We start from the raw sequence: 16,615 nt of genomic DNA on the forward strand, positions 1-16,615 counted from the left end.
TTTGTCAATGAGAGCATATGACGTAATTTAGATATATTTTTAAGATGGAAAAATGCGGTTTTACAGATACTAGACACGTGACTTTCAAATGAAAGATTGGTATCAAAGAGCACACCCAGGTTCCTAACCGACGACGAAGACTTAACAGAGCAGCCATCAAGTGTTAGACAGTATTCTAGGTTATTACGTGAGGAAGTTTTTTGTCCAATAATTAGAATCTCTGTTTTTTCAGAATTTAGAAGTAGGAAATTACGAGTCATCCAATTTTTTTATATCAGCTATGCATTCTGTTAATTTAGTGAATTGGTAAGTTTCGTTAGGTTTTGAAGAAATATAGAGCTGAGTATCGTCGGCATAACAGTGGAAGCTAATTCCATGTTTGCTAATGATATCTCCTAATGGTACTGTAGCATGTACAGAGTGAACAGCAGCGGTCCTAGTTACTGAGCCTTGTGGTACACCATACTGAACTTGTGATCGATGAGACATCTCTTCATTTACTGCTACAAATTGATAACGGTCAGATAAGTATGATTTAAACCATGCTAGTGCAATTCCACTAATGCCAACATAGTTTTCTAGTCTATTTAAAAGAATGTTGTGGTCAATGGTGTCAAACGCAGCACTAAGATCGAGTAACACTAATAGAGAGATACAACCACGATCGGATGATAAGAGCAAATCATTTGTGACTCTAACGAGAGCAGTCTCAGTACTATGGTACGGTCTAAATCCTGACTGAAAATCCTCGCAGATATCATTTCTTTCTAAAAAGGAACACAGTTGTGAAGATACTGCCTTTTCTAGTATCTTTGACAGAAAAGGTAGATTCAAGATCGGCCTGTAATTGACTAATTCTGTAGGATCAAGTTGCGTTTTTTTAACAAGCGGTTTAATCATAGCCAGCTTAAAGTTTTTTGGTACGTATCCTAGAGACAAAGACGAATTAATGATATTAAGAAGAGGATCTATGACCTCTGGAAGCATCTCTTTCAGTAGCTTAGTCGGTATAGGGTCTAACATACATGTTGTCGACCAGAATAAAGAATAAAAAAGTTTAAATGCAAATGACACTGATATATCAGCGAAAATGGAGTGTGAAAATATAAAGGCACACAAATATAATTACAGTATTCTTTAATTATTGTATGTCATCAGCTCAATTTAGGGACCATGTGTTTTTTCTCTTATTCACACTTTTTAGGGACCCTGTTTCTATTGTATCTAATTTCAGAAAAGAATAATAAACTATTTTGAAAGGTAAATAACAAATAATAATAACACTTAAAATGACTGTAAAAATATTATTACATCATTCTTTAATTATTGCACATGACATGACATAATTTGAAAGCATTTATAAATCAATTGAATATATATATATATATATATTTTTTTTTTTTTTTTATTATTTATTTATTTATTCATTTATTTTTAACAATTATTTAAAATTTCAATTTCACAAGGTAACTAAAGATTATGCCAGCTCCACCTTGGATCCAGCCTCTTATGAAGACTTCAGATGACCCAACACCTTTGAATAGATGAAACCCACTCCTGCAAGGACTCCAGAACATCAAACATGGATGATTATACAAAATGTTCATTTTATCATTGCTTTAAAATGCACTCTAATTTTGCTGAAATGCATAAATGATATTTGTAATACTATAATTTGTGCTATCTTATAAGTGTACTTTCTGATATCATCTCATAAAATGCTATTGTGGTTTTGCAACATAGAAACCTGCATTTTGAAATTACATGTATTGTGAAAAGCGTTATACAAATGAATGTATGAATTAAATTGGATTGACTTGAAAGAGACATTGCATGGTTACCGTACCATTTCTGACAATACAGTTAGAAGAGTTATCACATTGTTGGCCCATTTGGGGGCATTCAAATTTGGGTAGAATTTTGAAGTTTTGAACCCATGAACTTGGCAAATGTGACTTTACAGTTAAAGGAGAATTTGCATCGTTGGCCCATTTGGGGGCACTATATCTCAGCTGACTTTCAGGGTGCATTAAAAGTTGCACTGGGGCCTTATACCAGTGTGCTTGACTGTCACTATGCACACATTTTTACTGTAGAATTTTGAAATTAAGGACCCATGAATTTGACAGATATGACAATACAGTTAGAAGAGCCATTGCATTTTTGCTCAGTTGGGGGCACTATATCTCAGCTGGCTTTAAGAGTGCGTTAAAATATGCACTGGTGCCTTATACCCTGTGTGCCTGACTGTCAACATACACAATTCCAGACATTTTTACTGTAGCGTTTTGAAATTATGGACCCATGAACACTTTACAACCATGAACAACCAACAATGCAATGGCTATTCTAACTGTATTGTCATATCTGTCAAATTCATGGGTCCATAACTTCAAAATGCTACAGTACAAATGTCTAACATTTTGAATGATGATAGTCAAGCACACTGCAAGGCTCCAGTGCAAAGTTTAACGCACCCTCAAGGGCAGCTGAGATATAGCGCCTCCAAATGGGCCAACAATGCAAATTCTCCTTTAACTGTATTATCACACTTGTCAAATTCATGGGTCCATAACTTCACAATGCTACAGTAAAAAAAAAAAAATTAAAGTGTGAATGGTGACAGTCAAGCAAACTTGGTATAAGGCCTCAGTGCAACTTTTAACACACCCTCAAATTCAGCTGAAATTTAGCGTATCCAATGGGCCAACAATGCAATGGCTATTCTAAGTGTATTGTCATATCTGACAAATTCATGGGTCCATAATTTCAAAATGCTACAGTACAAATGTCTGAAATCGGGCATGATGATAGTTAAGCACACTGGGTATAAGGCCCCAGTGCAACTTTTAACACACCCTCTGAGCTGAAAATGGGCTGAAAATGCCAGTCGGTTCGTGCATTGTGTAATGTCAAGTTTAAAGGTTCATAACAAAATAATTCCACAGTAAAAACTGCTTAAAATTTGGATTTCGTTAGAGGAGTAGCTCTACTATAAAGGGCTCATGTCCACTTTAACGCACCCTCTCAGGCGACTGAGAAAGAGCACCGCGAAATGGGCAGACAATGCAATAGGCGGTTCTTTTGTGTAATGTCAATTTCAAAGCTTTATAAAAAAAATAATTCCAAAGTAAAAACTGCTTAAAATTTTTATTTTGTTAAAGGAGTAGCTCTACTATAAAGGACTTATGTCCACTTTAACGCATCCTCTGAGGCTCCCGAGAAACAGCACCGCGAAATGGACAGAAAATGCAATAGGCGGCTCATTGTGCATTGTGTAATGTGCCAAGTACAAAGCTTCATAAAAAATAATTCTACAGTAAAAATATCTGAAATTGTGCATGATGATAGTCAAGCACACAGGGTGTAAAGCACCAGTGAAACACCCCCAAATTTGAATGCCCCCAAATGGGCCAACAATGTGATAACTTTTCTAACTGTATTGTCAGATTGGGTCCATATCTTTAAAATGGTACAGTAACCATGCAATGGCTATTTCAAGTCAATTCAGTTTAATTCATACATTAATTTGTATAACGCTTTTCACAATACATAAAATTTCAAATCAGCTTTACAGAAAATGCAGGTTTCTATGTTACAAAGCCACAATAGCATTTTATGAGATATCAGAAAGTACAGTAATAAGATAAATTACAGTATTTACAAATATCATATGCATTTAAGCAAAATCAGTGTGCATGTTAAAGCAATGATAAAATGAACATTGTGTATAATCTTTATCCATGTTTGATGTTCTGGAGTCCTTGCAGGGGTGGGTTTCATCTATTCAAAGGTGTTGGGTCATCTCAAGTCTTCATAAGAGGCTGGATCCAAGCTGGAGCTGGCAAAATCTCTATAGTTACCTCGTGAAATTGAATTTTTGAATAATTGTTTAAAAAAAAAATTTTTTTTCAATTGATTTATAAATGCATTCAAATTATGTTTTTTGCAATAATTAAAGAATGATGTAGTCCTAATTATATTTTTAAGAGTCATTTTATTATTATTTGTTATTTACCTTTCAAAATAGTTTATTATTCTTTTCTGAAAATAGATACAATAGAAACAGGGCCCCTAAAAAGTGTGAATAAGAGAAAAACCACATGGTCCCTAAATTGAGCAGATGACATGTACAATAATTAAAGAATACTGTAATTATATTTGTGTGCTTTTATTTGACAGTCCATTTTCGCTGATATATCAGTATTATTTGCGTTTAAACATTGTTTATTATTCTTTTATTCTGAAAGTGTATTTTAAGGTAGAACGGATAGCATCAATAAGAAGCTGCGAATAAGAAGCTGGATTCAGCCCAAGATTTTTTAGAGTGTATATATCTCACTTCTTTTTTTATTTTTTTATATTGTTTGTATTGTAGGCCTCATTGACATGACAGCTAGTAGCAAAGATCCTCAACAAACCTGTGTCCATACCGGTGTGATGAATCCAATCTTCAACCAGATGGAACTGGATTAAATATTTCGAATGTTCTTATACAATCTGAGCTCCGACCTGTAATGCTGCCTGAATCATAATCATGCACTGTTCGGTTGTTGGCCAGAGGAGAACTGCCCCGTCAACTGAGCCTGGTTTCTCCAAAGGTTTTTTCTTTCTTTCTTTTTTCCATTCTGTCACCTCATGGAGTTTGAGTTCCTTGCTAATGTCGCCTCTGGTTTGCATAGTCAGGGACAATTAATATTCAACAATATTATCGATCTGACTCCATTGACACCATTATTATGAGAACTGAAATGAGCTGGACGATGACATAATGTTTTCTCATTATGTCATAAAGGAACTAAATTTATAACTACTGATTTTTAAAATGGAAATGAACAAACACTGGATGTCCTTAAACTGGACAATGACACTATTTTCATCTACAGCTGCTGTACAGCCAAAACAAACTTAGTTGCATTATATAAAAAGCGTTATATAAATAAAGGTGACTTGACTTGACTTGAATTGTATTGTATGTGAGGTTTGCAGTTTTTGCCACCACAGCTGCTACAACACTGATTTTTTTGGATTTTCTAGAACATTAAATCATAATAATTCTTATATAGTGTGTCTGTTCATTAGATAACGGTAAATACAATTAATAAAAAATAAAAATGTATAAAGTATTTCTACCTGAAATTAAAATCAATTCAGAAATAAAAACTAATTCATGAGAGAATAGTGTAGGATAGCCTACATAGGTTGCTAGGTTAATTTTATGGTAGCCTATATAATCTGTGTTTTTTATTTGTTCCACCACAACACTCTAAAAAATGCTGGGTTGTTTTTTAACCCAGAATGCTGGGTCAAGTCTGTTGGGTAATTTTGTTGGGTTATTTTATCACATTTAAAACACCTTTGGGTAGTTTTAATTTTCCAGTTTTTGGGTTAAACCTGCTGGGTCGCAACGCTGGGTTGTTTCACGAGCTTCCCGCCTTGGAGATGTTTAAATTCGCTCCCAAGCTGTCATTTTGAGAGGACAAAGGGGCAAAGCAGCTGGGTGCAACTGTTTTAAGGTAAGTTTATATAATGTTTTATTTTATTTTTTATTAATAATTAGTTTGAATTAGCACAATTATAACTTTTTTCGCACCAATAATTCTTAAACTTATATAGTCAGACTAAAATTGGTGATGCAACTTACGACAAACGGCTATTAAGTTACCTCAGAATCAGATATTGACTCGCATAGTCATTTTAATGTGAGACGACAGATTAATACAGTTAATGATTCTGTATCACACGGAATTATGAAATATGTGAATATCTGTGAAAACAGAGGAAAGAGTCGTTTCTGTCACTGACAAGCGAATTGAACAAAGTGAGTCGAGTCACTCAAAACAAAACAATTGAGTAATATGACTCGCTGCTCTTAGGTAAAACGCCTGCAATTGTCCTTACCGACATGTAAAATACATAAAAAGTAGCCTACGTAAATGTCGTGGGACCGCAGGTATAAAAGAAACTACCATCCGGTTCAAATAAACCGGTTCACACTTGCAAGTTTGAAACAAAATGATTCCCGGAAATGAATCGACTTATCAGCACCGCGAACACTTTCAAAGTGCATGCGTGCTTACATCAGTGCCGTGGGTTGGACCAGTGAGGTGATTTGGTGTGGTACAAAAAGTATTTTTTACATAGGCTACATAAATTCGTTTTTGGTAAGTGATGTAATTTAAAATTTCGTTTTTTTTTCCTAGTTAGAAAACCATATGGATATGAACTCTTCTCTTCGAGTGGCAGTTACCCAGTCTTATCGACAAGTTTAACGGTAAGTTCATGTTTATTATACACTTTTGCTGCTTTTACATCTATAATTGACTGCCTGTGATAATCAACTCAACCTCGCGAAACTTAAAGGAGCTGTATGTAAGAAATGTATTTCAATTAATCATAAAATGGCCCTGATATGTCACTAGACATTAAGAAATCATGTTCATTTCAAATACTTATATCACTGACAAAAGTAGTACGGCCAGGATATTGTCATTTAAAAAGTGAAGTTGCAGCCCTCAACTGATGTTGATGTTGTCATCTTGTGATTTGGCCTGAAGCGCCGCCCTCCATCTATCTACCAATCACGAAGTCAGTAGTGTTTCTGCATCCGGGTTGCCAGCTCTGCTCTAGTTACCACAGCTGCAGCTACAAACTGCAGTCTACGTTCCTGCTGGATCCTGCAGCCTATCTGGCAACCTCGAGTGAGGGGGAGGGGATACACCGCTCTATACAGTAATTTGAAAGTGATTGCAGTACCAGTTTTGGCCACAATCTTACATACAGCTCCTTTAACCATAGACTGTAAAAAATATGGACAAAGCGTCTGTGACGTCACCCATAGACTTTCTGAAGAACGGGTTTGAAGCCGTTTATGGGGGGTATGGGCGGCGCCATCTTGGAAAATCTTGGGAAATGCTAACCCCGCCCACCTTCTAACGCAGCGCGTGTCACTCAGCTCGCTCTGCTACTCCGGTTATATTTCAGGCAATGAACTATTTTTTTACAGTCTATGACAACGAAATATGTTATAAAACACCATACTAACTCGTTTCGTTTTCATTTAAAGAAATCTTAAACATTATAGCCACACAAATGTGGTTCAGGCAACGCATATTGATTATATTCAACTGCACATAACGTTTGCCTATTTATGAAAAACAAAACAAAATATAACACAAATCTGCCTCTTTTCATTTTAAATATAATATAAAAATATTAATCATTTTATGGTCCAGGCAATATGTGCATTTGTACTAAACAACAGATTTTGCAGTAAACAACATCTTCGTTGTATTAAAATGACAAAACTCAACCTAGTCTCTTTTTGTTAAATTTCAGTTTTATCAATGTTAGCCATTATAAAAGTATAAGTAAAAGGTATAAGAAGCTATACAAATAAAGCAAACAATTCAATCAAACATACAAAGTCAGCGCGAGTTTAACCATACATCGGTACAGTTAAATAGCTTATAAAGTTATGAAACTTCCCCTCAGCCAAAACGATTGCCCAGGGAAAAAAATATAGATTCACGAGACCAAAAATCGCCCATTAGATACACACAAGATGAATTATATCTCATGTTTAACCACTACAGAGACGCCAGAGTCAGCGGCATTGGCGGCAAACCTTAGAATGCCAAGCCGATGAAAGACCGTTCCAGGCAGGGTACATCGCGCCGAGCGCCCGGTCATCGCTGGATCAACTGGATAAAATTTTCATAAATCTTTAAATAAACCACAGATTTGAGCTTTAAACAACTACATTCTCACCTGAAAAACTCTTAAAACTACATTTCATGATACAGAAACAGTAGTATATATGTCAACTGTATTAAAAAATGGCGCTTCTTATGTTGTCATTCTCCGTGGCCCTGCCTTGTCAGCTGTCAATCAAGCTGTCAATCAAAGTTAACCACGCCCTTATTGTCATACATTTTATATCTAAATACGATCTAAACTAACGAGTTAGAAAAAAATTCACTACCCTCGCCGTTGTCAGGCACTCGGAACCTATCGAAAAATACAATAAAAGTCCATGGGACCAACCTGTAAAGACATGAATTTATGCTGTGAAAACGGACATTTTAACATGGGGGCTATGGACATTTGCTCCCTTTTGGGACCTTCCCCTAGCGGATTTTCGATGTATTGCAGTTTTTCGCACTTCCGGGTAGGCTTCATTTTTCAGATCAGAATGTTGCCGCTTGCCTTTAACGCATATAAATTTGATCCGTGCTTAAATATAGGTAGCTCACAAGGCTGCCAACTTCTGAATTTAGCTATTTATACCTAAGCTTGTGGTTCGATTCCAATCTTGATTCAATGTCGATTCATTTGGATAAATATCAGTAGCTACATGTTCATTTTTTTAATGAACCTACTATTCAAACCTACTATAGTATGGCCCTGCTATTCTTTTTAATTTTTTCAACTTTAGTTAGTGTGTTGTGTTGCTGTTTGCATAAAAAAGATCTGTAAGGTTACAAAAATCAGTCACTCCAAAGTGAGATAGCCTATTTTATGTAACAAAATTTTAAGGATTGCATTTAATTTAGAAAAATTGAATCAGTCTTTGGAAAATATTCCACAAGGTGATGTTTGTTGTTTTAAATCTTCAATACAACATAAAAGGCAAGGTATTTAGTATCATTATTGTATATTTATTTTTTATGTCTGTAGCTTTTTGCACAAACTTTAGTATATTTGTTGTAGCTGGTCCTGTTTCTGAGATGTTATGTCTCTTTTCTGCAGAGAATAGAGGTGATTTTGCTCTTTTGGTCCTTCCCCTTCTTCTTCCTGCCACAGTGTATTGGTCAGAAGGTAAATCGGCCATCTATTGACGAAGCTAGCTAGAAAGGCTTTCATTGATCTTCAACTAGTGAGTATAAAACCGCATAACTGCTATTTAAATTGCATTGTAACCTGACTGGAGCTGCCTGTTCATTACGCAAGGGATCCTGTACATCCAGCCAGTTGATATTGCAGAATAAACTTCAACAGGGTAATCAACACAAAGTGGAGGGATCTCGTATCACCCTGAAGGAGTTTATTTTGTGATGAAAACTGACTGGATGTACATTACCTCAAAACAATTCCTGTTAAGCAACTTTGATCCTAGACAAAAAAACAAGATCAAACAAGACATAATGTAAAGCATACCACTTATTATATGGCTTTTCGCCAAATAAAAATATTGATTGTTGAAATCATGATAAACTCCATTTCATGATAAACTTCACACAGTTATTGAACTGAATTGAATCAACACTGAACTGACTTCAACTGAATAATGAAACCGTTGCCATTTAAACAATCTGTATTTTTGTGTTTATTTTCTTTTATAGGTCGGAACGAACATGGTGGAGTTTCTAAACCGGGCAGAGTCTACATAACCCGTGTCTAAGAGTCGTCTTCTTCTTCGGAGTCAAAAAAAAAGTAAATTTCACTGTGTACATACTGTAAAATAGGCCTACAATTTTGCACATCTGTGAATTTCACTTTAATTTCCTAAGAATTAAATGGTATAAATTACATTGTTCAAAACTAATTTTCTTTCTTTCTTAACTGTATTTGACTTTATTTAACTATACTTGTGTACGTTTTTGCATATTTTATAAATGATTTTGCATTTGCTGACTTTAAAATGAATTGTCTGTTGATTTCACTGCGTATTTAGACCGTTACACATGTAATAGTTAAACGTATAAATGTCATTGTTCAGAACTAATCTTCTTTCTTTCTTTAATTGTATTTGACTATTTAATACTTGATGTATTTTTAAATGATTTTGCATTTGCTGAATTTAAAATATAATTGTCAATGTCACTGTATTTAAACCGTTAAACATGTAATAGTTTTAGAACTAATCTTTATTTATTTATTAAAACTGACAATATTGAACTACTTTGATGTCAGCACTAAATGATTTTTGCATTTAAATTTAATGTGCAGTTTGTTGTCATTGTTGCCAATTTTAACACATTTGTGAATGTCAGTTGACAAGCATTAAAAATTATTTTAAGTCTAAACATGTTCTTCATTGTTTCTTAATTCAAAGTTTTACAGTAAAGCACAGGTGAAATTATAAGAAAAAGAAAAAGAACCCAGCAAAAATAACCCAGAATAGCAAATCCATTAATGGTAAAAAAATTACTACATCTTGGGTTTCTAGACAACCCAGCCTGCTGGGTTAAAATGTCACTGGGTTAATTTAACCCAGCATGTGTTCTGTCCAATATTTACCCAGCACTGGGTTGCCAATTGGGTTGTTTTTAACCCAGCCAATTTTAGTGAATTAATGAACAGTGACAGATCACTCCAATAAATTTAATGCAAACACCTTGAAGATTATTTTTTCCAGTTTGCCGTTTTTTTCAGACATCTCCTCCCTTGACAGCCAGTAAAACAGACCTGCCTCTTTCTACCTTGGCGTTATGCCTTTTTGAACTAACCTTGAAGGTTCCCCTGGAGGAGGGGCTCTGCTCTAATCTGTAGAGAGGCGGTATCTGACGCGTGATGTCACGGCCACGTCATCATCAGCTGCTATAATCAGCCTATGCTTGTGGTGATTCCCAGTATACAAGGGTTTATCTTTGAACGTCTCACATCCACGTATCTGTGAGCATATTTACATCTTTGCACATCACAAACGGCGTTAGCACTAGTCCAATCGGAATCATGTCTGTAGCGGGACTGAAGAAACAATTCCACAAAGCCACTCAGGTAAGAAGCAACGGTAATGAAATGAATCATTCTCTTGACCATTACATGCGTGAAAATGGGTTTGCTGCAGTGCTACAGCAGACAGAGCAGCTTGTGTCCTGAATCGTAATGCGGATCTTTACGCGGAACAGTGTGTGCTGCTTTGAACACACCGTAATATGATGTATAAACAAATAAATGCACGAACATTGTTACTAGCAGGCTAGTCACTGTAGTCTAAAATCAATTAATTCAGATGAATGTATGTTCAATCAATGTCTTTCCGTGCTGTTTTTATCAGGTGTTATTTGCACCGATTAAATGACCCCGTGTGAACACGAATATTTAAGATGCGTAGATGAGTTGTTACATAATAGCTTATATCCTTAAATTGACCTCGATGCCCTCTAAAGCAATCCTGATGCTGTGACTCTTAAAAGCCATGATGATCTTAAGCCACCACATAGCCTTTAGGGTCCAATACTGTATGCCATTTTAATTCAGAATTTTTTTAAATATTTTCTATTTCCATTTTAATATCTTAAAGTAATTAATATTTTGTTTAAAAAAAAAAAAAAAAAAAAAAAATATATATATATATATATATATATAAAAGTCTATTGAACCTATTGCCTATTGGGCATTATATATATATATATATATATATATATATATGTGTGTTCTGGTGCCATCAGACTAGGTTGAGCCCGAGCCCGAGTCACTCCGGGGTTTGTCTGTTTTGTCCATCTAGTGTCCTTGCCTGAATCTTTCCCTTGCATTAATCAAAAAATCATTGAATGCTAACAGTTTGTGCAACAAAGGTTTTGGAGGAAGTATCTGTCATTTTAAGGATAGTTGTGGAACAGCAGCATCTATTGGAACGACTTCTCTCAAATGCTTAAGGCATCACCCCAGCATCCCTTAACATAGTGGTTCTCAAACCCGGTCCTGATAATGTGAATCAGGTTTGTTTGATTTAAAAAAAATAAAAATAATAATAATAAATAAATAAATAAATAAAAAGAGAGCAAGAGAGAGATATTCAAAATATGCACTGTTGTGGGGGCTCCAGGGACAGGGTTTAACTAATATGACAGCTGGCTCTCTGCATCTTTTTGAAGGCCATCTGTTTTAAAGGGAATATGAATTTCTGTGAGTTGTGGAGGTGGACTTGCATCTCGCTGCCTGATATTAAACAACATAATCTACCTCATTCCGACCAATCGTCAGGCTCTGACATCATCAGTGCATGCTGCACAGTGGAGAGGGTGGCATGACTCAGAGCTGCTCTGTAGAACAGATGGTTCCTCAAACACACTGGTCCTTCTCACAGCTTGCTGTGTACTTTATACACAATCTTCATGCAGTCGTGACAAAATATAGTGCCTGTTTGGTGAAATGTTTTTTTTTTCTTCCCTTATTTATCTCCTTTCAGTTATGTAGAGGCAGGTTTATCCTGTTTCACCTGCATTATTTATTCTTGGAAATTTGCTTCTATAGTGAATATGTCCTATAAAAGCACAACACTTGTTTTACTACATGCCCTCTGGCTTTTCCTTGTCCAGAATGATATTTACATAAAAGAGAAGTGAGATTTCATGTAAATTGTCTAAACATGGATGTTTGTAGTGATACAGAAGTTTTGTTTTGGAAATGTACTTCAATTTTATAAAATTGAGTTTGTTTAACCTGACATTCTAGCTTGTAATACAAAGAGCCTGCTTATAAAGTTAAATTGCCATTCATCTACTACGCTTTTCATTTTATTTTCATCAATATTGATGAAAATAATTATCTGCCTCCTGTTCACTGTTGGGTATTTGGGGATGGATGAAAACTTGGATTTGTGAGTTGAGATCGTCACAATCAGTCATTCTCTGTGTTATTCTGGTCTCATACAGTACTGTACTTAAAAGTGTAGAAGTGTGACCCCTTAATTTAGCTTTTCTCTCTTGCTTTCTTTGATGTAAGGCATTGCTTATGCACCACAGCGCCTGTCTCAAACGTGGCTGATGTTTTATTCTTTCTCTATTACAAATTCTAGACATTGCTTACTGCTGTGTTTTTCCTATTTAAATTGTCAGCTATACCACATACTTGGCAAGCCAGTGTTTTTAAAATTATCCTGGACAATATATTTTTGTTAACTAGTATATCTTTATTAATGAGTAGTGCAAACAAGGATCTTTTAACTCTCAAAGGATGAGAAATATATTATTTTCTTTGTCTCTTTAGTCTCTTATGGTTCATTCTTTTGATGTATTGTATCTTAGTGAATTGTATCTTGTATTTGGACAGGTGTAAAATTATGTTTAGCATCATAGATTCGCTATAATATGTCTACCAGTCTCTCTTATTTCAAAAACTATTATCAAACAGGTGAGCTGTCTAGTGTCTACCAATACAGGATTTCTAAGCATCCCTTGTGAAGTCTCTGACATAAATGCTGTCTCAAATTGTAGAAAGCAGATTATACTAAAATATCCTTATATCCTAAAATAGTACCTTCAGGATATAATGTCTTTATAGTGTTCTTGTTGTTAGGACTAAATGAGTACATTTGTCATTGGGGGAAAAAGGCATTGCTTTTTTTTATTCTTTTTTTTTTTTTTTTTTTTTTAGAGATAATTAGTCATTTGTTAATTTGAAAGTTCTTCTAGCCACTTATAATGTCAGTTCCCTCTGATCATATAAAACGCAAGTGGTGTAGTGGTGAAGGTGATAGGGTATTTAAATAGTTTACTCTCTACTATCCTAATAGGCTTACTATCTTAATAAGATTTTATAAGCCAACTTAGGGTTAATTATATGGTAATTCTATAAACATTATCTTAAAAAGTGGTGTTTTGGTCTGTCAGTGTCCCATGTAGCCTATCTGGGCCTGTTGCAATTTTGTTCTAATCTCCAGGGATGCCTGCAGGGTTTCATCTGAGGGTGTGCACAGAGGGGAAGTTTATTTTATTTTTTATATACAAACACCACTAAAAAGTTCACATTTAATAAATGCTCATGTTAAAAATTCAACTCTGAGAGAAATTTAAACTTACACACTTCTATAATACTTGAGACTCTTTCAACAAACAATCAGTGAGAGCAACGGAAGAGAACAAAGGCATTTTAAACATTTTAAAACACAAAAATTGCAAAAAGCAACAACATGGTCAAAGACATTTATCTAGCGCATGTTCACATAGAAAAAAAATATAAAAAAATCAAGTGTTTTTGTGTTTGACACAAAAACATTTTTGGTATGAAATGCCGCCTATTTACGTGTCGCAGAGCAGCAGCTGAATTTTCTCAATGTTTCCTCCCAAAAAATAGCCTTTTGTTTCATTTGTTTGTAGGTGAATATCTACTTCATTTAGCGCTGTTTGTCCTCTGCATCTTCAGTAATCTTGATACTGTCAGTTTCACAGTCTATCTGTGAAATGGCTTCAGATGATTCAGGGAGTGAGTCTGAACGAATGCGAATTGAACGTTTTGCAAAACCATTTGGCAAATTCACTGAAGCACTAACTAAAAAAATGGATTAATTCACAAATGATTGCCATCGTAGATTCAGTCGACAGTAATAAGGGGCACACAATAACTGCGTACTAAAATGTTTCTTAGGTCGCTCATGGTTGTATACGCAACACTACTAACCTCTGATTCGGAACCTCTTATTCTTACAGTAGAATAGGCTGCCATATTTTGCCATATTTTTCAGTTCTTGTAGGATTGGTGGAAAAAGTGCAAATGGCGACATCATATACAGGTTGTGTGACCTCAAAAACCATGAACAAAACCATGCAAGCTGAAAGGAAGATAAATTATGAAACCATATTGTTAACTTGAAATGAGGACAAACGAAACATCGTTTGTGCTGACCACCATGTGCTTTGTGCTGTGGTGGCTGCAAAAAGCATGAAACCATCAAAATTCTAGAGATATTTAGAAACCATTTACGAAAAGTCATGTATAATTCTGAATATTGTTGGGCTTATTGCAGCGTTTGATTTTAAGGATGTTTGTTAATTTTTAGGAACTGTGTTGGATTTAAATAGAACGCAAAAGAGCTACTTTTTTTTAGACTAAATCATTAGATTTTTTTTTTTTTTTTACTTGCTTTTTATTTAAGAGTAAACCAAGAAGAACCTATCCCAGATATTGCACACCAGGATTGCAAAATGCAATCTTTGTTATTTAGAATTAATAGATTCATAGTGCACTGTCAGAACTGTGTGTACATTTTTAGACCATTTTCTATTTATGTATAACACTCTGGACACATTAAAGCCAAGTCGCTTCAAGCCCCCTAATATGCTTACAGTATTTGTTTGACAATAACTTGCTTGTGTGGCAAATATCTAAATTGGATTCTTTAAGGAATGCTCCGTTGTTAGGGTACAAGCTGTTTTGTCTAGTATAGAAGAAGATTGTTTAAGGCCTTGTGGGCTAATGCAGTAAATAGAACATTAACATACACCATCTCATCATCAGAGATTGTACTTACTCACTCACTCAGTTCAAGACTTTGAATAAGTCAACACTTCCTTGTTTGATTTTTAAACATCCACCAAAATAGAATATACTATATAAACTATAACTTTCTATTAGCCTTGCTTATCTATTCTATTCTATTCTATTCTATTCTATTCTATTCTATGCTATTCTATTCTATTCTATTCTATTCTATTCTATTCTATTCTATTCTATTCTATTCTATTCTATTCTATTCTATTCTATTCTATATTCATCTCTGATTCATCACTTAGTTGTAGTCTGAAGATACTACATGCCAGGGTAAGGGCTCATCCTGCTATTACGTAATGGCTGTGTGAGGCTTAAAAATTATGTCACTATCACAATAACATTACTGTTTTCCCATAGAATCAAAATGACTCTGGACTGACACAGGCACTTGTCCTTGGTATTTTATTAAGATTAGGGTTGAAGCAATCATGATCTCGTCTTTCTTTTTGAATGTATATGAATGTCACCATAAAATCACTGCTCTGTATTCAGCGCTTCTGTTACCTTCAGCATTGTTATACATGCACTCCAGCAAGGGCTCCCATGTCCCCACACACTTGTTTACAGGGTGTCCCCTGGATTTAGCTGGCCCTTTTGGACTCTTGCGTACTACATTTCTCTTTACATGTCTGTTTAAATTCCCATGAATGCTCAGTTTTTTTTTTCTTTCACCAGCCATTAAACATAATTTTACTGTTGTTTTTTTGCCATTTGTTCCAACATGTTTCATGACATGTTTTACTTTTGCAAAGTTTTTTTTTAAATTTTTTTACTTACTATTGGTTAAGAATGATTTTATTAATTAAAACATTATTGCTATCTAGCATTTAGAGCACACAAGAATATCTGTTGTTACTCAGAGGAAACAGACGCATGCCTCCTTTAGCCATCTTTATGCATGAGCTTTCTCAGCTGCCCTTAATTACACACACGCATAATAATAATAATAATAATAATAATAATAATAATAATAATAATAATAATAGTAGAAGAGAGATACAGCCTCCCTGGAACTGGCCATCCTGCCAAAGGGATGTGTGTCCCTCTCTGCCATGCAGACAATCACAAATCAAGGGAGGACATCCTCCCATAACCTCCTTCATTTGTCCATATATCTGTTCTATTTATAAAACGTTAATCTTTGGTGGTTGTAATCCAGGAGGCACAGACTCAGGGGAATATTTTAAGACTGCCTGACTGGAGGGTGGGGGTGGAAATTTCTCTTCTGTGCTGCTGTCACATTGGGCTTCATGTGAATGCCATTTACCTAGTCAGTAGCTTTCCAGGTAACAAGGTTGTTCCGAAACCTTTGGCAAGCCCTGATTTAAGCGTTTGGGTTTATACATGTATAAAAAAAAAAAAAAAACTAATTGTACAGAAAATAATTCTTAAATTTGTT

General features: G+C 35.0%; 1 protein-coding gene and 1 long non-coding RNA gene across 2 annotated transcripts in view; both read left to right on the top strand.

Moving 5' to 3' along the window:
- Positions 1 to 6,096: 6,096 nt before the first annotated feature.
- On the top strand, positions 6,097 to 9,585 carry LOC307151702. Its single transcript, XR_013819919.1, has 3 exons — positions 6,097 to 6,274; positions 8,752 to 8,878; positions 9,345 to 9,585. It is a non-coding gene; the product is annotated as an uncharacterized lncRNA (long non-coding RNA).
- A 929-nt stretch (positions 9,586 to 10,514) lies between these two features.
- The window catches only part of sh3gl2a (SH3 domain containing GRB2 like 2a, endophilin A1), a 47,974-nt gene continuing 41,873 nt past the window's right edge, over positions 10,515 to 16,615 (top strand). Inside the window, exon 1 of the mRNA XM_079863702.1 lies at positions 10,515 to 10,722. Within this exon, the coding sequence (XP_079719828.1) occupies positions 10,678 to 10,722 (45 nt within the window). The 5' untranslated portion in view covers positions 10,515 to 10,677. The remainder of the gene's footprint in view (positions 10,723 to 16,615) is intronic.

The sequence above is a fragment of the Squalius cephalus genome (assembly GCF_949319135.1).
Source record: "Squalius cephalus genome assembly, chromosome: 2".
In the NCBI taxonomy this organism is placed as follows: domain Eukaryota; kingdom Metazoa; phylum Chordata; class Actinopteri; order Cypriniformes; family Leuciscidae; genus Squalius; species Squalius cephalus.